Genomic DNA, 25,484 nt, shown 5'->3' with positions numbered 1-25,484 from the left:
ACAACTGCAACACTGTCATAGAAGTTGTTAAATGCACATTTATTCAGACCCATAATGATGCTTGCAGGCTTCCTTCATGCTGATGCATTTGGAAACTGAACTAATCTACATCATGCCAAGGCAGGCTAAGTCTTAATCAAACACATTACCTTGCTTCAACACTGAGTGTACCAGCAGCAGGAACCTTACACAGATATAGCACGACATCTAAATGTACAGGCTTAACCTACTTGAATGCGGTCTGGTGCGTTGAGTTGCGGTGTGTGTGTGTGTGTGTGTGTGTGTGTGTGTGTGTGTGTGTGTGTGTGTGTGTGTGTGTGTGTGTGTGTGTGTGTGTGTGTGTGTGTGTGTGTGTGTGTGTGTGTGTGTGTGTGTGTGTGTGTGTGTGGAGTGCTGTGTGGGCCTCGGGAGAGCAGAATGAGACCAGCGTGATTCTGGGGCAGGACACACCGAGGAACTCGCCAGATGAATCAGTGCGAGCTGGATCAGAACGGGGCCAGCGTGTCCCCGACACAGCTGTTCCGCCAGAACGCCGCCGGCCCGAGAACGCGGCGAGATGAAGCCTGAGTCTGACTAACAACGCCTGTGTGTGAGTGTGTGTGTGTGCATGCGCGTGTGTGTCTGGATGACAGGGCCATCTGAATGGATGGGTGCGTGAAGACAACTTTCACCCAAATGTATTTGTTAGTCAGTGCCCATTAGAGTGAGAGATCTGGGTGATCTGAGTGAATCCATTTTACAGTCTACTGAAGTGAAGAGACCAGAAATGTCCACAATTACAAGGTTAGCCTTTAAAACGTTAAAAAATGAAAAGCTCAACTGAATCACAAATGTAAGGGACACTGTCCCTCACGCCTGAATATAATGTAATTCCTGACCTGTGTCATCATGTCTCTACTGTAAGTGGACTTGAGAGAGAAACTGAGAGGTTTGTTATTTTTCACATTGGTCTGAATTTTGCACAGAGCAGGTAGCCATGAGCAGATGGCCTCTCTGTGTGGTGGCTCATGCAGCCATGCCTGGCTTGAATCTTAAAGGACGGCCAGCCATGCAGGCTACTGTGGAGTGGGCCTGTGCCCAAGAGGGGGATTGGCCTTTTTGGTTTGTCCTGTGCCATTATATTTTGAATAATAAAAAAATATATATACTTGTTTTCCAAGTATCTCCACATTCTCTCTTTAGCCTATTTAAACATTGCAAGAATATTCAGTCTTATCCATATACTAGCACGATAGATTTGTTTAAAGGTGAGTGAATCTTGAGGATATTCTTTTATTAAGATGGAATATCTTATGAATGCTCTTTTGCGTTAAGAATCACATATATTTTTTTTATTGAGTAGGCTATAATTATGACAGAAACCAATCAAAACAAATTCTTCCCTGTAATAAACTAACCCACTTATAGACTCGTGGCTTTAGGATATGAATGATTTCCAACATTCGCCATGCAGCTGCATGTTATTTACATAGCCTATTTATCTGGAAATATAAGCCTTCATCATTTGTATTTCAAAGAGATTAGAATGAAATCCCCACTAAAACATTATTAAAGATCACATTTGGGCAATCAGTGAAAGGATACGTTCACGCCAGAGGCAACGAAAACTCCCCGGAGCATGATGGATATTATGTAATTATGTTATTGTGACGTGCGGTGATTCCAGGTAGCCTAGAAGTGTCTCCGCGTTACAGAGGCGACAGTAAGACCCGGTGGAAACCAAGCAGAAACACAGGCGGGCTACCCTACCTCCTCTCACACCCGCTCGCCTTGCATTTCAGGGAGCGCGATATGGTTAGGGCGCAGAGCAGGCGGCTGACAATTGCGCTCAGTTAGGTCTGCCCACACTCTGTGTACCTTCCCAGACAGCCTACCCATTTCAAGTAGGTCGCATTCTCTGTTTGGACGAAATTTTATTTTACGCTGTAAGAAGACGGAAATCTGTCTCCCTCTTCATTCCGATCATACCTTATAGGTGGCTAACTCATTCATTCTCTACCACATCCCTTGAAACTGAACCAAGCTGTGAATCGCCGCAGGGGAAACGCCAAGAAGGACAGGCTACTTGTATTTGCGTTGGGGACTCACTATGCCCTCGTCTAGACCAGGGGCAACTCCGGAGTACTGGATAGATGACTCGAAGAAGGAGACACTGGCAGACTACTATGAGCTGGAGTCCGAATTGGGACGGTGAGTGCCGTTAACACCGTTCTGTGTTGTGAGTATCAGTTGCCTTACAAGCGCCGTTGATATCGCTTTGCTTTCATCGGCCGGGCAGGATAGTAGAGTGTAACAGCCCACAGCAGAATAATGGTTCTTATAGACATGTATTGCAATGCTGTATTGCTTTACAGTAAACCTCCGCGCTCCTTTTAAGCGACACACACACACACACACACACACACACACACACACACACACACACACACACACACACTCATAAAATCAACATTAAGACAGCTGGTCTAAAACGTTAATTGCACGCACACATTACCACTAGTATTTGTACACTAATTGTCCGTGCAATTTGTTTGCATTAAGGAGAAACACACGCACTCACACATGTCATAGAGATTCCATTTGCATTTTTATAGCAACAAAAATGCATGCATTGCATTCGTTCTCGTGTGTAAATCTAACATATAGGACATGTTCTGACTTTCTCTGTCACGCTGCATTGTATTTATCACCAGTAGGCAGCTGCCAAGACTGGCAACTCATCTCAATCTGACCTCCCATACTTACTGTCAGAGTCTCAGTCCAAGATGAAGAATATTCTCTTGACTTCCAGTCATCGGTGAATCACTCTGACTAATGGTGGCAGTGTTTATGTTTCTTCCCATCAATTGTCGCCAGGCAGTGCCTCTGTGTGACTTGACCAAGACTTTCAGTTGTTTTCTATGGCAACAGTGCACTTAGAGCCGCCATTGTTTTCCTGATTGTCAACAACAGCCATAGCATGTGAATAGTTTGGTAGGGTTGAATCCAGACATATTATAGCCTCACTACAAATGTGTGCATTAAAATGATTTGATGGAACATTTTTAAGGCGGTTTCTCTCATAAACAGAGGGTTTTAGAGGCCCATTGTCTGCATAAGAACAGGAGTATACCTTGAGAAGTAGGCCTATTCACATTTTATTATTGTGGGATGGGAAGGCTGCTCATTGTTCCTCAGTGCTCTTGCCATACGTGGGCGATGAGGTTCTTAAAGTGTTTGTGTGTAGCCTATGTGGTCGGTGCAAATGCATTTGCTGCATGTGATATGGCCTGACAGATCAGCCCCAGGGGCTTTTGCCAGTGCAACAATGATACTCAGGTCAGAATGGAAGTGCTTGCTGACAGGGAATGGCATATCCACTAATAGTTAAATTCATGCTGCTGCCGTCTGGGGCCTGAGTGGAAGTGCTTTTCTCTAATTGTCGCCAAACTGAGACAAGGCAAGTGCATTTGCTGATGTGGTTTTTGTAAAGCTGTGTGGAGTATTATAAGTGGGTGCTATAAATCTGTGGCTTTTGAGGGGTTTGGTTTCTTTGTTTTGAAACACAAATATGTGATGTAGAGTCTCCACCAGTCGTGTAGGTCTTTGCATCTCATAATGGTCTTGGAAGAAGAGTTCAACTGTGAAGTGAGAATGCTGACCAGGAGTAATTTTGTCTCCCTCCCTCTGGTCTGTATCCTCACTTTGCTTTGAGTTCCCAAGCTAAGCTGGCCTAAGGGTCGCTAGCCATGCTAAACAGTCAATAAAAACTAATCCCTAATTCTCTGGATAGCTTGCAATATTTCTATCCTCTCCTAACCCCAGCAACTTTCCAACAATGAATCACGTCTTTTGACCTTTGTGGTCACAATATGCTGATGCCCCATCTCCATCAAGGGATATTGATTTTCCACTTTAGACTTTTTTTTTAATGGCATGTTCATTTGTCAAAGTAATGCTCTATCAGTAATGAATAGCAAAGCCGTGGACGGTGGCTGTTGTTTGAATGTGGGCCTCTGGGCTGCGTACCCGAGTTGTGTACTCTTCTGACTGGCCTGATGAATTGCCTCCTGCGTCTACTGTTGCAGGCACTTGCTGGAGCCATTCCAGCTCCGAAATCCCCGGTAGGTGGAAAGTGGGTGGAAAGGGCCATCAATCGATCTGCTCTTGGCAGAGGTTGCGAATTTATTACTGCACCCCCCACCCCCCCTCTCTTATTCTCCCTCACTCTCTCCCCCCAAAATGATGACCTCTGCATCTCACACCTCTATAACTTGCACCTGGGCCTGTCACGGATGGCCCCCCATCTCGCTCTGCTTCCCAGGTTGACTTTCAAGTCTAGACATAGTGTCGGGTCTGTTAGATGCCTACAGGTCCGTTTTTTATTCAGTCATGACAGGAGGACAGCAGCAGCAAGTTAGTATTAAGAGTTCTGAGGAAGACCCATTGTTCTAGTGGAGTGTAATACTCATAACAGTGACTAATAATGCTTATTGAGAGTGTACCATATTGAGTAGGCATGTCTTTGCATTCAACAAAAAGTAAAACAACAGGGATGAACTAAGATGTAGTCTCAGCTACAGCCCCTCTCACATACAAATAGTCTCAATCGGCCATATGATGTTCCTTGTGATGAATGTTTATGCAAACTGTTCAATCTGGGCTAGAAAGTAAAACTGGAAATGGTACACATACATTTTGAGGGGATCGATGAACAACAGAGTTCTTTGGCAAACAACTTTTTGGAAGTTTTGAGTTTGTAATTATAGCTGACATATTTGTCACAGTGAAGTTTGTTATAATTCACAGAAAAGACCTCAGTTGAAAAGTTGTAGCTAGTTAGCTCAGGAACCATCAGAGAAATCTTTGTTCTTTCTCTGACGGAATCCGCTGGATGTCAGCGGGTCTCGTTTGAGGCCGGAGAAGTGTCGAGTTCCTCGGCTTGCTCTGTAAAGACCCCTGGGTCTCCGGGCCAGTTTCTGCGCGCTTTCTAAATCCAGAGGCGGGCCGAGCTCTCAGGTCCCGAGGAAGCCCAGGCTGGTCTGCATGCATAATGAAGAAGATGCTGAGCTGAGCTCCTGAGAGGGAAAAAGTCACAACTCTCTCTCTCAATTTCTCGCTCCTCTCTTCATCTCTCTCTCTCTCTCTCTTGATCTCTCTTGATCTCTCACTCTGTCCATCTCTCCATCTCTCCATCTCTCTCATTCTGTCTCTCTCTCTCTCCATCCCCCCTCTGCTCCGCTGTGATTATGTAATTCTGGGCATGTAGAAAGGCCTGAAACAGGAGCAGCTTGTGTAATGTACAAATGCCTGCATCCGCCCGCTTTCTCTCCCCTCCTCTCGCCTCAAGTGCCGGCTGCCAAGGCTATGGCATTACCGCTGCCTTCAGCCGACAACCCTCACTTTGAGTTCGGCTGAGGCGGGCTTCATTATGAAATCACACTCGGGCCGATTGTCATCGCTGCCGGGCTGCATTATGAATAGCCGCGCCACAGCAACAAAATCCAGTTACAGTTTACCTATATGCTGCTGCCATATGCCTTTGTGTCCTCCTCGCGCTTACCTTATAGCATAGGTGCTTGGATGCGCTGCTATTTTGCAGTTTTGTCTTTTTTTCTTTTTTATCTCAAAGACTTTGCCTCCAGGTTGACAAAACATTGAAATAAATGTCATCATCTCCCTGGTAATGCAGCAATGAGGTCACCTGTCAGAAAAAAAAGTAAGAAGTAAGAGGATTTCCTATTTTGGTTATGCAACACAGATAAATCAGGTCATTTCTGATCGAACAGTGCTGAAACCATAAGCTGACTTTCAGTTATTAGGATGGATATTTTGGGGACTAGAATTTGGCTATAGAACTTGCCCATTTATCATACTAGATGGTTCATATTGTTTCCCTGATCAGTTTCATATTGGTCTCCTAGCACCTATCCATTCTGAAAAGTATATCTATTTAAATCTCTACAATGAATTGATATCTATCTTTTTTACTTTACTTAACCATATTCTGACAGTATGTTTAAATACTTTCCTCAAAGCCTGGTCTCTTCAGGCTAGATTTGTTTGAATGATTTTGTGTTCGACCACCCACTGCCTGCTCTCGCTACTTTGGCAGCCTCTTTATCTACAGGGATCTAATTGACTCTGTTATAAAACATCACCTTAAAGACTCCTCTGGCTTATCTCCTCTTTATCCGCAGTGCTGTAATCATAGATCAGTTCGATCATTCAGCTGAGGTAATGTGGGATTTGTAGTCCATTGACTTCTCCGAGTAGGTGTTAGCGCCTCAATTTGTGCTGCTGTCATGTAGATGGCTTCTGGTGAGGTAATTTGAGGTGGAGAGTGCGAAGTCCTTGAGAGTGATTACTGTAATCCTGCTATTGTCCCATCAGTGGTTTGAAATCTATCTGGTTGTTGTTTAGTCTTAGTTCTTGTCAAGTGTACTTATATGTCTATCGTAATCTGTCTTTATAGTACTGTAATCTTTAAATTTTCTCATCAGGGGTTTGAAATCAATCTTGTTATTTAGACAAGTTGACAGCAAATGGGTTTATCTTTGATGGCCATTATGAAAACATTCGACCACGGTGGAGATAGAGAGTTCAACTCTGTGAATAGACCCACACAATCTCTGTGACAATCGTTATGCATTTATAGCCTATATCCTGTATTGCACCCTATTCTATTGAGTGTTGCCTGCTCTACAGTTTGAGAACAGGATGTGGTTGTTGCACTGAGGTTTCACTGGCTCACAGTCAACACCAATAACAAGAACCACTAGCAAGAACTCTCAAGACCCACCTAAATTACATACATGCAATGGGTTAGTGGGTGTTTTAAAATAGGCTACCTGAAGAGCCAGAATATGTCTTTTTTTGTAATTTGTGAGCATCCACAGTGAACACTTGACACCATGGACTGTGCCCACAAAGGAGAACAAATGACTGGACAAATGCAGTTTTGAAGTCAGTACAAGTGACACAACATGAGCTTTTAGCACCAATTCCGTATAGCCGCTCACCTTAACACGACACCTTCCTCATATTTCTGTACACTGACATCTGGATGGATTATAGGCAGGAAGTTCAGGTGTTGCAGATGTCTTGCGCATCCAGACACGACCAGCTGAGTTGTAGTTCATGTGTCAAGGTCAGACAAGAACCCTGTCTTGCACATCTACAGTACGCGCTTCCAGAAGAGTCCATACAGCCAGACACGCAGACACAGAACCTCTTCTACTGTACATGTCCACAGTGTTTCACGAGAGGTCCTAAAGACAGACTTTCACACATGGATCCTGTGTTGCATCACCCTCACGCACAGAGAAGCATGTCTAGACCAGCTGATGGGAAGTCTCTCCAGCGTAGCGTGAAAGATTTTTAAAGCCTCATTTGTAAATCCATGTTATCACTTTGTGGAACATGTATTTCAATCAAAAAGAATTTATTAAAGAAAATACAATTTAAAAAAAACTAAAATACCTCTGAGGGCCAGATGTACTAACGTTTTGCGCCCATTTCAGGCGTAACGTGCGCATATAAACATGGGGAGGATATGTACAAACAAGCCGCAATGAGGGAAACGCGCAGACTGCCTGCAGTGGGAGCTGAAAATGGCTATTTGCGCTTTTCCGTGTCATGCATATTAATTCCTGGGCGGATCAGGTGAAAATGGGTGTAACGCGCAAGTACAGGGGAGGAGAGGTGCTAATAGCGATTGATTAAGTATTCCGCCAGATGTATGAAAACAGCGCACGTCTATTTTGCGTTGAAAAACTTCCGCCTTCTGAAAGCAGGTGTAGCCTAATCGAGATTGCGGTTAAATGCGTCTATTAGAAAAACTTTTAGAGACAGCTGAATCAATATTCAGAGCATCCGTTTTCTTCATTGTACTATGTCAAAAGCAACCTTAACTTTTGTTTGCCTCTCTAAAAACGTATTTTCTCTTTCATGACATAGCCTACACTTCCCAATCTGTTAGACTAGGCATTAAGTCATATCCCAAGTCTACGTGCAGTAGTTCAAGTATTTTTTAAGTGGATTTGAATAACTACTAGGCCTACTCTGTCTGTCGATGCTCTTTGACATCTCTTTGTATCATGTATGATCGCTAAACTTTGATTCTTTTTAATGTTGCAATATTCAACTGCGCTCGTTGTTCAGCTCTGCATGCGCGCAATTGGCGTGGTAAAGGGGGCGGGAACGGGCGGCACTGAACGCAGTTAACGTAATGAAGTGATGGCTTAGTAAATTCCACGCAATATAGCAAGGCACAGCGTTCGCACTCTGCGCATACAAAAACTCGCTATTAGCGCTGTCTTAGTACATCTGGCCCTGAGTCTAATAGAATGATGATGTCACTGCTATTTACCCATGAATGGTATTTAGTGAAACTGAATATGAAGCTAGAAATCAATAAACGGTATAATAGCTCAAACCATTTTACTGTTTTTTTTCCCCTTCTCTCTGAACCACTTGATTGAGGTTTAAGAGGTTTAAGGAATCATTCTTTTTTTAGGAGCCTAATGTCCAGTCTCCAACACTGTGTTCGCTCATAGACCTAACGTCCTTTTTACTTTAGGGGCCTCTTTCCACCCACATGCTTTCAGCGCCGGGGTCAGCTTGCAGCGGTTGCCCCTCGTATGGTGGCTAATGTCGTTACCGTGATGAATTTCGATTGGCCTCCAGTCATTAGTGGCGGGAACCGTTGCTCATGATCAAAGACTGTGGTCTGGGCTGGTCTGGTCTGCTGCTTGATGGCTTTCCGTCTGTCCTGTTAAATCATTACTAGAAGCGGAAAGCTCTCTCTCTCTCCTCTCCTCTCCTCTCCCCTCTTCCTCTCCTCTCTTCCTCTCCTCTCTTCCTCTCCTCTCTTTTCCCTCTCTGTTGTTTTCCTGTCCTCTCCTAATTCCCTTTAGGTATCCCCTTTCTTCGAGTCCTGTTTTGCTCTCCTCTCGTCTCTCATCTCTCGTCTCCCTCCTGCCCTCTCCATCAGGGTCTGAAAGCTTTCTGTTCTTCTGTCGTCCCCTCCCCAGGGCTACCTCTGTCCATCGCCTCTTTTCTCCCCTTGACCTTTCACCTCATCATGTACCTGCGGGTCTCTTTCCTCTTCCTCGCTTTCTTTTCAGATTTGCTTTCCGCTCTCCTCCTGTCCCCCCCCCCCCCCCCCAATCTTGTCTTCTCATTCTAGTGTTCACACTCCTCTCCTCTTCGTTGCATCCTTTCACTTTCGATCACAGAGTTTCATCTCCCTCCTGTGTGTGTGTGTGTGTGTGTGTGTGTGTGTGTGGGTGGGTGGGTTCTGAATCTTGGCAAATGACACGGCAAGTCAGAGCAACTTAGCTTGCATGTTGGACAGTGACACACACATTAAAGTAGACTCTCTAAAAGAAGGCCCATCATCCGCTAAAATCAGCTAGTTGCATTCACATCAGAAATGAATGAAGCACTACAAATCCCTCCCTGGCCTCTACTGAATCACTACAGTGGGAGAAATATCCAAAGACAGAAGTGAACCAGAGAGAGGGACATTCAGCTTCTTCTAACTTCAAAAACCCATTACTTCATGTGGATAGTGAGGTGAGGGGGAATCATCAGGTATGAATGGTGGAATCGTGATTATGAGTCAACAGTAGGGCCTCTTATTGATTTCCCCACCGGCTTTTATTTTCATAATATTCATGACGCTGTCTTATTCATTGGGATCTCCACCAGTGGAGAAAATATCCCTCGGGTAGCTTTTGAGCAGCTGACGCTAGTTGAAATTAATACTCTTTTTGCTCTTAAACGAATGCACTGACGCACACATCTTGATGTCATTTCAATGAAAGACAGACGTAATTCTTTTTTTTTTTTGGTAAACACAAGCTAGTTCCTGTTGTGTGCTGTCCTTGTGCTGTGCTTGTGACGTGATGTGTTGTTTTGCTGTGTGTTGTGTCTTTATTTGACGCCATCTTGCCAGTAAGCCGACAGCTTGTCTCATGTTGAGACATTCTTCTCTGGGGAGTCCAGTTCTTGTCAGATGGAACATGGCCATTACGTTTGTTCTCATACATCACAGAAAGAGCAAAGATCCCCCCATTAATCTAGATCCTTCCGCGCAGGCCGGCATTAAGATTTAATGACCTAATGAAATGAGGCATTGTAAGATTTACTGGGATGGGCCCAAGCATGAGATAGATGGAGTGATAGTGAAAGGGTGAAAGAGAGAGGGGGGAGGAGGGAGGGGCGCGGTGTTGCCACATCAAATTTACTTTTCTTGATTCTGGTCCATTTCCTGCCGATAATATTCATTTGATATTTTGATCCCCCAAATGCACTCTAAGCTGAGTTATGTAACTTTACACGTGGAGGGAAGAGGGGGAAGAAGGGGGGGGGGGGGGGGGGGGGTTGTTAAATATGGTGAAATCTGGTTGTCAGTGTTTTTTTTTATTTTTCATCCCTTCCTCTCTTGGTAATTATACGGAGCAGATTGAGGCCATAAGCATCATGGAGTCCCGAAACATGTTCATGTGCTGGCCATGATGGTATAGCAGAGAGAGAGAGAGAGAGAGAGAGAGAGAGAGAGAGGGAGAGAGAGAGAGAGAGAGAGAGACCAGGTTGGAGGGGGGTTAGGGACGTAGTGCTGTCTAATTCCTTAATACTCTGTAGTGTTGCGTAAACAGAGGAAAAGGGAGGGATAGGGAAAGAAAAGCAAGAAAGGGATGAAATGCAGATACACCGGCAGAGAGAGGGATGCATAGAGAGGGAGATTGGGAAGAGGGAGAGGATTATAAGAGAGAGAGTGAGAGAGAGAGAGAGAGAGATGGAGTGAGAGAGAGAGGAGGTCTGGTTCCGTAATGCTGAGAATCTGTCCCTGCCTGGTTGTCCTATGGGAGTCCAGATGCTAGTCTCAGAGCACTGGGATCCTCCCCCTCCCAGCCTTCTTAATTGCATTAGCCAAGCTGTCTAACCCGATTTTTCTTCATTTGCACATTTAGATATAGATATACCCCCCCCCCCCCCCCCCCCCCCCAGCACACACACACACACACACACACACACACACACACGCGCACACACCATATCAACCCCCAGCCAATAAACCTCCCCACCTCAAGTGTGACATTACAACTCCATACTCTCCTTCAGTCCCCACTTCCCTTGTGCTGTAATACCCGTCATACCAACTGCACCGATATGACTGTGAATCACAGCTGATTTTCACCTGTCTGCCGCTGGCGCCAGTGATGCCCACTCATGCTGTGGGCACGATCTCATGCACCACGCCAAGGTCTGCGAGGCCGGACATTAAAGAGAGTTGAGGGGATGGGGGATCGCCTGTTAAGCTTCGCCTAGAGTAGCCTGGGGGCTGTAATTAAGTGCGAAAATCTCAGCTAATTAACACGGACGGCTCGGCTCAGGTGAGGGAGTCACTGGCCTACTTTCATTTAGACTTCCTGCCGGAGGATTCAGAAATGCGCATCAAAACTGTCTCAAGCCTGATTCGTTCACCTTCACAGTTTAGCTGTGGTGAATTCTTTCGTTGAGTTTGACGTGTGCTATGATTAAGCTTTAGGTCTATACTTAAAAGATAAATAAAACTTTGCCTGGGGATTTCACTGACAACCGTGGCTTACAGGATTGTGGTCCAAGGAAAAATGGTTACTCGTTGCTTGGTTATAACTAGTGGTGGTGGTCTAGTGGTTGTGATTGTGAGTTCGATCCCTGGAGTCACCATCATTGTGCCTGTGAACAAGGTACTGGACCCTGACTTGCTCCAGGGAGAACCGTGTGGCTCTGGATGAGAGTGTGTTATTGGTGTTACATTTGCTTTCGTTTATACATAGATCATGAGAGTCATGTCTAGCACCACTGGAACATTGTGTGACGATCGCTCCTTGACTCAGTGAGACATGGCTGAGAGGTGACCCAGACTAGTGTTCATTTTGATACCAATTATTTTTAAATTCAGTCTTAGTCTTATGAAATTAACACTCATCCAGGCACTGATAGCTGCAGCTGTGGAGTGGTTGTTTTTTTTCCGCTGCTCTTTTTTTGGTAGCTGTGATTTGTGTGTGATCGTTTTTTTGTGTGTCTCCCTCTCTGAACAGGGGAGCGACATCGGTGGTGTACAGGTGCAGACAGAAGGGAACACAGAAGCCCTACGCCGTCAAACTGCTGAAGAAGACAGTAAGTCCCCTCCAGCAAGAGAGAGAGAGAGAGAGAGAGAGAGAGAGATAGAGAGAGAAAGAGAGAGAGAGAGAAATGAAGAGAGAGAGAGAGAGACATTCCCATCTTATATGACAGAGTTATGACAGCAGTGGTCTGATGTTCGAATGACTAAGGACTTTCTTTCTGTCTGTCTCTCCCTCTCTCCCTCGTTCCGTAACATCTGTGTTTGTTCGTGCTCGCCAGTTCTCCTGCCATGTCTTGTCATCACTGATCAGGGTTTACATTTCCCTTTTATTTCGAACGTCTCTGCCACCTCGTACCTTGTCAGCAAGGAGTGAACTGTGCAATGCTAACCATCTCTGTGTTGCGGCTCCAGCCTCAAGGACAAATGAGTTGACCATCCCTGTCTCTTTTCTCCCTCGCCCAGGTGGACAAGAAGATCGTTCGGACAGAGATTGGCGTCCTGCTCCGGCTGTCTCACCCAAACATTGTAAGGGCCCTCAGAGACGTTGCTAGAATGAGCTTGTTAGTCTCGCGCCGTGTCAAATCCATCATAACTATATCAAAGGGCATTTTCTGTGCCCAAAAGCGAGATGACGGCTCTGGGTTCTGTATTCCCCACTCCCAGTGAATGCCATGGAACAAAAAAAAACAAAAAAAAGCTTTGATCCTATGATTTCTGTTTCTCCCCTCCTCGCAGATCAAGCTGAAAGAGATCTTTGAGACCCCGGCAGAGATCAGTCTAGTTCTTGAACTTGTCACTGGTGGGGAGCTGTTCGACAGGTTTGTTTACACCTCAACCCGCAATGGAGTTGTGACACACACACACGAACGCACACACACACACACACACACACACACACACTCTCTCACACATACACACACACGAACGCACACACACACACACACACACACACACACACACACACACACACACACACAAATACACACAGAGGCTCTTGTAGAGGGTGACACTTCACAGAATACAAGTTAAATGTCACCAAGCTTTTATCTGCAACAGTAGACACACATGGTAAATTAGTACTCATTCGGTGTCTCCAATGAACAAAGTGAAGAAATAACACATACGATGTCAGAGGCTGTCTTTGTAACACATTTAGAAATAACATTTATTAGCATTTTAACAGGTAAACAGGAATTAATTTGACTGTTCCTGTTCCTGTTTCTGTTGACTCTTGTGTCACCTATATAATTAGACATCCTCCTGCATCTGCCATAGCAAATGCATTCCCAATACATTCCCTTATCGGAGATGGGCATGACATTACACACGACACAATAGGATTGTTTTATCGTAGATTTAAGATTCAGATTTATTTGGCACGTGCAAGATTGTACATTATCAGGTGTGTAGCAGATACAGTATAGGACGAAAGACAAAGGCAAAGCTCATGTGAGATAAAGACAGTTGCCAGCCTAGACTGGGGGATCCATCTGAGATCTGAGTGAAGCGAAGCCATGGCAGAAAAGCTGTGTTATTATCGGAATGAATCTGTGCTCAGTGTGTGGCCTTAGTTATGAGTCATTTAAGCCGAGTGCTGCCGCTGCTGCTCTTCCCCCCCCCCCCCCCCCCCCCCCTTACGCACACACACACATGCACGCACGCACACACACACACACACACACCCACACACACACACACACCCCTTCATATGCTGCCTCTCATCTCACACTAAATCAGCTGTGAGTGATGAGGAAGCGTAAATTAGAAAGTGAATTAACTGATGCCACGTAGTTTGGTATACTGAAATGTGGCCCCTTCCTGTCTGTTTGTGTGTGTGTGTGTGTATGTGTGTGCGTGCGTGCGTTCCGCAGGGTGGTGGAAAAGGGTTACTATAGCGAGCGGGATGCAGCGGACGCGGTCAAGCAGGTCCTGGAGGCCGTGGCGGTGAGTCCACCTCAGCACTCCTCCTGTCCATGAGCATGGAGCTGAGCCTGTTACTAGGGCCGCCTCTCAACATCTCTCCTCGATCCTCGAGGGCCGTACGTTCCCACTGATCTATAACTAACACTGGATAGACTATCCCATCGTTGCGGCCCCATCATTCCTTATCTAGATCAGTGAAGACGAGGATCGAGGAAGGAAGGGAGAGGGTATAGAAGACCAAATGAGAGGCACCATAGGTGATATCTCAGCTATCTGATTCAGGACCCCACAGCCCCTTGACCATGTGATGATGTCGGTGAATGCCATCACTTTGTATTCCGTGTAAAGGGCATTTTAGACTACTGTATCTCTCAGGTTTAGCTCTGTGTCAAACTAAAGCATTGTCGTATCCAGAGATGTAGATGTCTGGCTTGAGAAAGTAAAAGTCCGGCCACATTTTTTGCTCCAACCATTCACTTAATCAGCTGATTTTAATTAGCACAACTCTTACTGTAAGCCAGGTAGATCAGCTGGTTAGTGACATCGCCTGTGCCAAGCACACAGATAGAGCCAGCAGGTCTTTTATTTTCTTTCACCATACCTAGATTGGAATGGGGTACTTTCCATAAGATCACCTCTCAATGCAAATTGAACCAGCTATTAGGCTTACTGAAATAAAACCATGCCAATCTCTATGCGGTGAAGGGTAATGTGATGATGTGGGGCTATTTGAATTCCAAAGGCCAAGGGGATGTATCAGGATGCGTAGTGCCCTGGGTTCATGAAGTAACTGGCCTTTGAAAATGAAAATCTGCCTGCCTCTATGGGAATTTAACATTGGGGTGCTTATGCTCCCTGTATTTTAAGGAAGAAAATGTATTTATTTACGATACATTATTCATACACAAAATAAAATTGGTGGTCCTTAAGTTAAAGGTTGGATTTTTCCTCATTCAGGCATTAAGATCACATTCCAAAAGATTTTTCTTTTTTTCCTCAGTTTAGTCAACTTAAGCACAACTGTACATCTCTGGTTGTACAGTATGTTATTTGGGGCCCCCCTTCTCCTATCTCCCTCTGTCTTCACTCTCTCAGTCTCTCTCTCTCTCTCTCTCTCTTGCTCTGTCTCTTGCTCTGTCTCTTTTTCTCTACTTCCTTTCTCTAATTCTTCTCCAGTGTTTGTCCTACATATTTGCTCACACACAAACACACACACACACACACACACAGATCTCATCTTCACCACAGCTAGAGAAGGTTGACTAGTGGAAACTCATTCACTATCTTGCTAATCAGTCTTCTTTTTCTCACTTTCCCCTCCTCTGGCTTCGACTGAAAAGCAAGCACACACTCTCAGTTTCACATACTCGTAAGAAGAGAGTTGTGACAGTTGGCATCTTGTGATGGGGGAACTCCCCCATTTTTTTTTTTTTTTTTGCAGGCGTCTCGCTTTGAATCAGAGAGGTAACTTTTTTCACAGGTGCTTTGTCTACCTTTTCCTTGCTTGTCTTCCTTTGTAACGAGAGCTCCCCTGGCTTTGCAAAGATTGCTGTTGCCAAGGAGATAAGATATCAAGACGAAGGGGAGGACGAAGACAACTTTTCATGCATGGAACGAAGCTTGGAGTTGGCGGTCCTTAGTGATGTAACGTGGTCTTCTATTCCCACCAGGGTCGAGGCGAACAGAGAAAAGAGAGAGAGAGAGAAAGAGAAGGAGAAAGAAGGAAAGACAGGCTTTCAAAAAAACACCATAATCTTTTTTTTCTTGTCGACGGCTCAGATGTTGGGTTTTTTTCTTTTTTCTTTTTTTGTGTGGACTTTTTCTTTGTGTCTGAGTGGTCTTCGCTCTCAGCACGACTTGGAGCGCCATGCCTCTTCCTCCCTGAGCAGGCGAGGCAGGCTCTCTTCGCCCCCCACACCTTAACACCAGAGCTCGTCTGAGGCGGCCTCCACTCTTCCAAGAGCCCCTGTGGGTGCCGCGCATCCATCCGTATCGCCGGCGCGGTCGTGGCGCTGCTTGACGCGCTCGCGACGCGGCTTGGCGCGCAACGAACACACTCGGGGTTTTCGGGACGCCCCTTTGATGTCTGAGTCACTGTAGGCATGCAGAGAGAGTGTTACGTTTTTTTTTTCAAAGTTATTTCTTTTCCCCTCTCTCTTTCTCTTGTCATTCTTTCTCATTTCGTGTGCCGTGTGGAGAAAGCATCCTCCTCAGACGCAACATTGACGCAAGATTGTTTACTAAAGAATTCAGGAGACATTTGGGATTCTATTTAATAATGGCATTCAAGGATCACTTGCCGTTTCTAAATAATTAGCATATGTAAAATGGGCTGCTGATGTTCATTCTACTAATTCCTGGATTTTGCAATACAATGTTTTGATGCCTGTACAACTGAATGATCTTGAATGGGGTTGGCAGGTTATGTTTCATCTCTACAGTGAATTTGTGTGAGTAGATTCAGGTCAGGAGGTGACTGAACATAACCTATTTGTCCGTGTAGATTTCACACAACCCACGTTTGACAGTGCAGCCCCCCTACGTTTGTTTAGACAGAAAAAGAGAGAGGAGAAAGGGAGAGTGAGAGAGAGAGAGAGAGAGAGAGAGAGAGAGAGAGAGAGAGAGAGAGAGAGAGAGAGAGTGGGAGAGGACACCTTATGTGTGTCAGGTCCACCGAGCTTTATACAGAAAGGGAGAAATCCCCTCAGGACCCGGGTGAGGAAGATACGACTGGTGGCCCCCTCACAGTAATTGATGAGGAGAGCATGATGCAGAGAGCAGGGACTCATTTAAACCTCCCGACAGAAAAAAGAAAATACTGACAGCGAGACGGCCACGGCCACAGCCGCCGCAGGCGTATGTGTGTTGACCCGCGGATCCGTGAGAGGCACTCCGGGCCAGGATATATTCCCAGCAGAACTGCCCGGGGGACACGACCTGCTTGGTTGTTTTGAGCAAGCTCCACATTGTGTAATTCTCACCTGAATGGAGTTATGCAATGTACTATTTATGAATGTGGGTGGAATGGTGTGTGTGTGTGTGTGTGTGTGTGTGTATGTATATGCATTATTCCGTATTCCATGTATCAATTATTTATCCCGGGATTCTACTTCCCATCACTGTAAACCACTTTGTCTATCTTGGATTGAGGTCAGCGTTGCGTTATGTTGTCTGGTGTCGCCTGGACGTGTTGTTCTCCTCTTCAGATTAACGGGAGAAGGAAGGAATAGATGTTCTTCTACCGCACCATCCCCACAGTGCTCAGAGTGACTGAGTGACAAAAGTCTGATGCGGATGTGCCGGGTGTTCGCCTGCACTCTGTGTGCATTTCCGAACGACCCAACATCCGTTATCCGTCTCCATTTGCCGTGTGCTCTTGTCAACGCATTCTCCCGATCCCGAACGAATGTCTCCTCTCGTCCCGTGGTGTCTTGGTGTACTCATGCATTTTACATTGAGCCATCTCCAGGGAGTAGCTTTTAACCTAAACGACCTGCTGCTTAGGTATATATTTTGTTATAAGAATGTAACACAGGCTGAGGTTTATTCCACCATGGGGTTGGCAGTGCCGTGCACGGAAACTTGAAGCAGTGTTTTAAGACTTTTATTTATGGGTGTCAAATGGAACAGCTGATGGTGCTACTGAATTATTGAAAACCCCAACAAGGGCATGTTTTCTTTCCGCTGGTGTACAGTTGGACTGGTCACTTAGAGAGTTGTGTCACCGGAAAACAGATGTACAAGCTCTATGTAGTTGTAGTGTTATGTACCAAAACAAATAAAAAAGGATTCACCAGGTTACAATATTCGTTGAGAAAACATGGCGTGATCCTGTCCTGCTATCTTTATGGCATTCAGGAGGTCTGAAAAGAGAGTTGTCCAAGGCTTAGGCATTCTCCACTGATGCTATTTTCAAAACAGACAACTACAATTCACAAGGTCTGCTTGGACGTGATGTTCATCTCAACCAATGGCTGACATTACCATCAAGAATCTGAGCTGAGGTTGCTTAGGTTTCTGTCTGTCTCTCTCTCTCTCTCTCCCTCTCTCTCTCTTTCTCTCTCTCTCTCTCTCTCTCTCTCTCTCTCTCTCTCTTTCTTTCTCTCTCGTAAATTAACTGTCTTGATAAAGGTGACTCTGCAACTCCCCCCGGTAACCAGGCAGACTTGTATGGCTTACAGTGCTCTGTTTAAGGAGTTACCATGGTAACCTTACCACCAAGGCACCTGCTCATAATAAAAAAGATGGGAACACGTGATTAACGACTAACACAACTGGTTTGTATAAAGCTAATCTCTCCGCAATCTCCTTTGTCCCTGTGAATCCATTGCACTACTAATGCCTGTGAAGTAGCCAATGATGGCATTGTTTTGTCCTGAAAGGGATATTAATTTAGCAGGTCGGAATTGATTATAAATGGACAACGCCATGCATTAGAGGCAGTAGGCTACCGAGTAGGCTTGTGTCTACTTTGATTTCATGTGGGTGGGTCTGGGTGAAAGCGTACACTTGGCAACAAGGGGAAAACAACATGTGCTTCTTTTGCTTTGATGTTTCCAAGCTGCGCAGTATTCTCCAAGACATTAAATCAATGACGAGGGTGGGCCATGATCAAACATGTTATACAGAGGGAGCAGATGAGAAACACTGGGTGCTATAGGAGGCTAGGGGGCTGTGGGCGAGTATGTGGATGAAATGTGGGAAGTGTGTCAGTCCGTTAAACACACACACACACACACACACACACACACACACACACACACACACACACACACACACACACACACACACACACACACACACACACACACACACACACACACACACACACACTCACTGCCTGCCCCCGACCCACTCTCTCTCTCTAGCCCTTCTCTAGATTAATATCACCACGACCATGTAAAAGGAAATGAAGGTGTTGAGGGGGTTAAGACAGTTGCCATTTGATTAAAGAGTGAGAGTGTGGATCTTGTTCACCACTGAGAGGTGAGGCAACAGCTCTGGCAGAGGGGCCCTGCCTTAACTACAGTAGCCGCGTCCGTCACCTTAATGAGTCCCCCTGTAAAGGACATATCAGCTGGCCCGTTGGAGCTGTCTGTCAAAATAAAAGGTACATGATGCAATTAAAGCTCAGGAGAGATATGAAGAGCTCTTTTCCAAAACGCTATAAATGTATTTTCTTAAACATTAAAAAGTTATGTTGTTTAATTGTGTATTTAAAAAAAATCAATAAGAATGCAGTTGTTTTGCTTTGATTGAGTAAAGATAAATCAAGTAAACATAACCCAATACAGGAGACTGTGAAGGCTGGGGGTCCCAGGTGACCCACCCAAAATGGGGCATGATCTTTATTTCAGCTGTTGGTTTACTTGTTTTACAGTTGTCTTATTCCTAATGTAGATGAAAAAACAGCAAAGTGCTCAAAAGGGGATTACAGTGACATACTGTTGATATTCTTCTGGTCTAATTTTGAGGAGATGATGCTGGGTGTTGTTACAGTAAGGTAGGGCGGGTTAGGAGGGCTTGGTAACACAAGCCCTCTCGTTATACTACACTTTCAGCAGATGCTGGGTGTGAAGATCCTAGTTTGATATTGTGTGTGTGTGCGTGTGTGTGTGTGTGCGTGTGTGCGTGTGTGCGTGCGTGCGTGCGTGCGTGCGTGCATGTAAGTGCATGTGTGCATGTGTGTTTTACAATTGAAAAACTGCACCATGAATTCTCCACTCTACACACCATGCTTCTGTAAAAAAAAAACATCACACTTGGCAGGATTCACACATGTAATCATAGCCTTGTCAGCCAAGATATGTGACATGGAAAGAAACACGAAGCACGTTCACTTGCTTTTGTTCTGTGGTGAGCAGGTAGCTGTTTTGCCCATCAGACTTGGGTCCTCCTACTTGGCCTGCCTGTACATATTCATCTAATGGTCACAGGTCACTTGTCCTGTTACGACTTTGTTGATTTATATTTCCAACTGGGTTTATTGCGCTTGAGACAGACAGAACAACACCTTAAACATTCTTTGTTTTCTAGATCAGATCTACCACAGTAGTCTTACTCTGTGCTTTTGAAAGTAGCTCTACTCAGCCTTTGTTGTAAAAATAAAATCACATCCAAGTGGTCCAGGGTCCTCAACAAGAGATGAATAAAAGATCTGAGCGATTGTCTCCCCTGTCTCTACAGTACCTCCATGAGAACGGCGTGGTTCACCGAGACCTGAAACCCGAGAACCTCTTATATGCCACCTCAGCCCCAGATGCCCCTCTCAAGATAGGTGAGTTACTCAACTGAACTCGCCCACCCTGGGCACAGAGATCAGGGATCGACTAGTAATGCCTGATCAGCTAGAGAGTATGTAACATGTCCTACCATACCATACATACAAACATACCTCATCCCATTAATGCTATACACAACTCTCAATTCAGCCAGGACCACTTAGTCTCTAGAGAATAGTTTTATACTATTGCATAATACATTTTGGCGGTATAAGCTCTGTTCTGGGGCCCCCTGCCCTTCCCTGTTCAAACATGGAAATCCCAAGATGTTGTTGTTGTTGTTCTACTACGCCTATTTTGTAGGTTTGCAATTAATGAAGAGAACACAGTTGTCAGTTTACAGGGACACCTATTGGGAAAAAGACTAATAGTTTAATACAATACTTATAACAGCTAGATGGCTCCTCCTTTCAAACTGGATTGTGAATAGCATTGTAATGACAGTTGTGAATTGGAATGATACAGTACATGCTAATTTACTCCAGCTTTACTGAAGATATCCAGCTATCTGCAAAGCAATAGTTCACAGGCAGCCCAGTTGTTTGTTTGACAATACAAATGCAAGTTTTGTTTTGTTGTATTTTGTTTATGCCTTTGTTCTTAAAGTCTCCTTTGAAGATATGACTGCGGGATAGTTTAGAAGACATTTAGAGTGACATCCTGTTTCCTTTCCCAGCTGATTTTGGCCTGTCAAAAATTGTGGACGATCAGGTCACAATGAAGACTGTGTGTGGGACGCCTGGGTATTGTGGTATGTGTCAGTCATTCTTTTTTTGTTTTTCAACCCACAGTTTTGGTTTCTCTTTCAATTTGAAACAGTAAGAAGAAATGGCTTTAGTTGTCTCTGCAGGATATACTGAGGATGTGTGAGTACCCATGTCTGAAACAGCCTTTTGTTTTTATCTCTCTCTGCCTCTGCCCCTCTTTGCTATTTCTCATCTTCCTTTCCCTCCATCTCTCTCTCTCTCTCTCTCTCTCTCTCTCTCTCTCTCTCTCTCTCAATCTCTTTGTCTTGTCCAGCTCCAGAGATACTGCGGGGATGTGCGTATGGGCCTGAAGTTGACATGTGGTCTGTGGGAGTTATCACATACATCCTGTGAGTTCTGAGGACAGCCTCCACCCCATTGTCCCTACTGATGACAGATCTTATTCAAGAAAACATTTATATGGATATATGTTACATTTTTAAGCTACCTTTTAAATTCATTGAGCAAACAGAAAGCACTTGCCTGCAGGAGTGTGGAAAGGTCACAACCCACTGACGGAGTGTATATTGTGTTCTCGCCATTCTTGACTTAATGATAAACAACGTTTGATTATAAATGTTGCCATTTAAAGCATAGATCAGATGTTATAAAAACTCTATTTCGACCAGGAGGATTACATCATGCCATGCCCTTCCTTGCCCTGACATTAAAAAAGTAGTTCCTCACACATGACAAGCCATTGACTTACAGTTAATATTAACATTTACCAACTCCTCTGGTAAATGTCATATCAAGCATCACCGAGTTACCATTTTCAAGCAGAATGTGTGTGTGGTATTATTTGCCCCAAACATTTCACAATGAGTAATAGATGAATATTGTCTTCTCCGAGGACTAATATTTGTTTACCACATCCAGTTATTGATTTATTTGGCTCTTGTGGTCATCTCGTCTGTGGCAGGCTGTGTGGCTTTGAACCGTTCTTTGACGACAGAGGCGACCAGTACATGTTCAAGCGCATTCTCAACTGTGAATATGAGTTTGTCTCCCCCTGGTGGGACAATGTGTCACTCAACGCCAAGGACCTTGTGAGTAATCACTGAAAACAAACACGCAACAAACAAAGCAAACAAGAAAAAAGATGACTGTGCTATCTGCATGGATATGCTGAGAACAGATTGTGTTTTACCCACAGCTCGGGGTAGTAGTTGAAGTAGAAGGCGAGAGGAGTTTCTGAAAGTGGGATGTGCAGAAAGATCCTGACCTTAACAAAGCAGGAATGTGTTCTAGATTGAAAGCACAAAAAGGTCATCTATATTGATTTAAAGATACTGTATTAAAAATAAGGAGTGCTATGGGCAGTGATAAAGCAAATTAGAGGAGTATTCATTTTGGAATGGGAAATGAAAACGCATCAGAAGATCAGCCTGGGTGTTTTTCTGTGTGTGTGTGTGTGTGTGTGTGTGTGTGTGTGCGTGTGTGTGTGTGTGCGTGTGTGTGTGTGTGCGTGTGTGTGTGTGTGCGTGTGTGTGTGTGTGTGTGTGTGTGTGTGTGTGTGTGTGTGTGTGTGTGTGTGTTGTAGTGTCTGCAATAGCAGGCCTTTGTGTGTGTGTGTGTGTGTGTGTGTGTGTTGTAGTGTCTGCAATAGCAGGCCTTTGTGTGTGTGTGTGTGTGTGTGTGTGTGTGTGTGTGTGTGTGTGTGTGTGTGTGTGTGTGTGTGTGTGTGTGTGTGTGTGTGTGTGCGCGCGTGTTTCTGTGTCTCAAAGGACCGATAGGAGTTGTGCCATGTAAGGCCCTTTTTTGTCTCTCTGCAGTAACCAGATTGGGCTTCTGGTTACACCAAGAGTGCACACTAATCAAGTCTATCTATCCTGACATCCAAGCAGTCATCTTAGTCAGCAGAGACTGGATGCTGTCAAGATTTGGTGGCCAGCACTCATGGTTTTTTAATGAGAGCCCAGTGCAGTTTCAATCTCTTGCCTTTATTTATTTTTTGCAAGGTGTGTGTGGGGGTGGGGGTAGGGGGGAGGGGGGGCTCGTGGTCTTCAGAAATAATATCTGAAGTGGCCATCTGGTATCTCCCTTTTTATTATTGCCTGGAGCTGAATCTGTCAAAAACGCTGGACAGTTTGTACTATGACTCTATCAGTCTGAAACCGCACACTGGCCTGACTTTATCTGTAATTGATATTGGTCTGAGATGGGCAATTCATTCATTGCTGGCTGACCCAGTTACACGGTGGCGATTATTATTATTATTGTGGTTATTGTTGTTGGCTGGCAGGTGAAGAAGCTGATTGTCCAGGATCCAAAGAAACGCCTCACCACTCTGCAGGCATTGCAGCACCCCTGGGTGACCGGGAAGGCAGTTAACTTCGCCCATATGGACACGGCTCAGAAGAAACTCCAGGAGTTCAACGCACGCCGCAAGCTCAAGGTAGGCAGGGGAGGCCAGCCAAGGGATGGCAAAGACATGCTGGTCTAGTTACTGTAGTTTTACAGTATTTACTGATTCAGAGATTCCGCTTGGGGATGCTACGTAGTACATACAAATTCATCTCCAAATCTACTGTGAATATTGTTTAAATGTATACAGTCAAAGATTGTCCAAATGAATGTCACAAATGTCAGAATGATGTACTTTTCAGCTCTTTTTTCCCATCATTTTAATTTAATATTTTGAGCACTGATGAAGTAAAAATAGCTGTTTGATGACGGCTAATTTGTGCTCCATTTTCATTTCACAGGCGGCTGTCAAAGCTGTGGTGGCGTCTTCTCGACTGGGCAGCGCCAGCAGCCACAGCAACGACGGCAGCAAGAACAACTGCAATCACTCGTCCAGTCAGGAGGGGGCGGGAGAGAGCGACACACAGAAGAAAGACACCCCAATTCAGGAGGAGGGCTCGTAAGCCCCTACACATGGATCTCTTTTCCTTCCCTACTACAAATTAAACATAGAAAAGGCATCATCATGAGAGGCTGAGAGCAACGTGTTGCTGACCCAACAAAAGACTTCCTTAGCCACCCCCCCCCCCCCCACACACACACACACACACAAACACACAAAGTTCGGAAAATATGGAGGAAGTCTTCGGTTGGATTCAATGCATGTGACTGTTTCATGTATCAAAATAGTGTGTAACTGGGCACATGGCCATAAATTAACAACAAGTATTTGACTTACAAATGAGATTTTCTCTTTATCTCTTTTTGGTTGTTTGTCCATTGTTTTCCTTTGGCTGTGAATATCCATGTCATGGCCCAAAGTGGGCAGCTTAAAGCAGTTGTGAATGTTATGCAGCCAAAAAGGTACAATGTGAGACCTATATGTGAGTTCACAAAGGTTCGCACCATCCTTTGGTGACCAATGGTCAGAGGCTAAAGTGCTTTTAAGCACTCTTTTTCCTCAGTTGTATTGTTAATTAGTATTTTGCTGCTTTGGTAAGAAAAAAAATGTGTTTTTTAAAATTTACAGAACTTGATTAGATTTATATGCAATACTCAATTGTTTTAAGACTCAGATATTACAATGTCTGAGTGATTGTTAAATGTTATACTGTAATGTCGAAGGAGAATGCCTTATCTTATATTAACTAGTTTTTACACATAAGTCGTGACAAGTATTTCTTAACTTATTAGGTTTTGAGAAACCGAGCTGGAAGAAAAAACGGTTTTCATATGGGGTAGAACAGACAGAGAAGAGGGTCAGGGTCTTCTTGTTATTTTTAAGTATGTCAAATACAAAATGCTTTTTCTGATTCTGTAGCCTTGGGAGTACACACTGTAAGCATCATTCAAACAATCCAAGTCAGTGCCAAAAAAGATTTTAAAAAAAAATGACATCCCACTCTATGGGTTGCCTAATTAGTTTTTCTCCATCTCTGCCATATGGATTGTCACTGCAATCAGCAAAATCTTTAGTTTTGTTGATTTTCAGAACTGTGGTGTGCCACCATCATAAAGCAGGAGCGTATGGACTCTAATGGCATGTAGGCCTATCAAAGAAAGAAAATTGCCACCTGCAATGTTTTTACCTTTTGAAATGTACTCATAGCATGCTTTAACTTACAGTATCAGGGAATGCTGTTGATCAAAAGTATAGTTGATAAAAGACACCCGAGGAATGTGTTGTTCAACAAGGGTTCTTGTTTTGCATGTAGGAATGTTGAACTTAAGTGCTGCAATTGTCTTTGAAAATGCACTGTATTTTACTGACAAATAACATGTATTCTATGTTTTATGATAGGATGTTAGGACTTGAGACATGTTGACACTATTGTGTCACAATTTGTTAAAACTGCTTGTTTCTATGTCATTCTGAAGAATCTGTTAAATCATGAAATTAGTCACAGAAATAAATCGTGTAAAATTCCATAGATCTGCAAAGTGTTTTTTGTTGCATTCAGTTCAATTTTGACAGCCTAACTGTGGGCAGGGCAGGATGGCATATTTGAGCAACGGAGGTCAAATCCTTGC

At 44.5% G+C, this 25,484-nt stretch overlaps 1 protein-coding gene across 3 annotated transcripts; it reads left to right on the top strand.

Moving 5' to 3' along the window:
- The first annotated feature begins 1,695 nt into the window (after nucleotides 1–1,695).
- camk4 (calcium/calmodulin-dependent protein kinase IV) lies at nucleotides 1,696–25,382 on the top strand. 3 transcript variants are annotated; one of them, XM_062555174.1, is made up of 12 exons: nucleotides 1,697–1,883; nucleotides 1,976–2,190; nucleotides 12,072–12,150; nucleotides 12,560–12,622; nucleotides 12,833–12,915; nucleotides 13,969–14,041; nucleotides 20,207–20,297; nucleotides 20,978–21,052; nucleotides 21,322–21,397; nucleotides 21,970–22,096; nucleotides 23,293–23,445; nucleotides 23,756–25,382. In XM_062555174.1, exons 2-12 carry the CDS (start codon nucleotides 2,090–2,092, stop codon nucleotides 23,915–23,917), a joined length of 1,083 nt encoding a protein of 360 aa, XP_062411158.1. In that variant the 5' UTR covers nucleotides 1,697–1,883; nucleotides 1,976–2,089; the 3' UTR covers nucleotides 23,918–25,382. The 3 variants fall into 3 exon arrangements, with proteins under 3 accessions (XP_062411160.1, XP_062411158.1, XP_062411157.1); XM_062555173.1 differs by having other exon boundaries at nucleotides 1,697–2,190; XM_062555176.1 differs by lacking the exon at nucleotides 12,560–12,622 and having other exon boundaries at nucleotides 1,696–2,190.
- The last annotated feature ends 102 nt before the right edge of the window (nucleotides 25,383–25,484 follow it).

Source organism: Sardina pilchardus, chromosome 14 (assembly GCF_963854185.1).
Source record: "Sardina pilchardus chromosome 14, fSarPil1.1, whole genome shotgun sequence".
In the NCBI taxonomy this organism is placed as follows: Eukaryota; Metazoa; Chordata; class Actinopteri; order Clupeiformes; family Clupeidae; genus Sardina; species Sardina pilchardus.
This window is presented reverse-complemented; position numbering and strand designations above follow the sequence as displayed.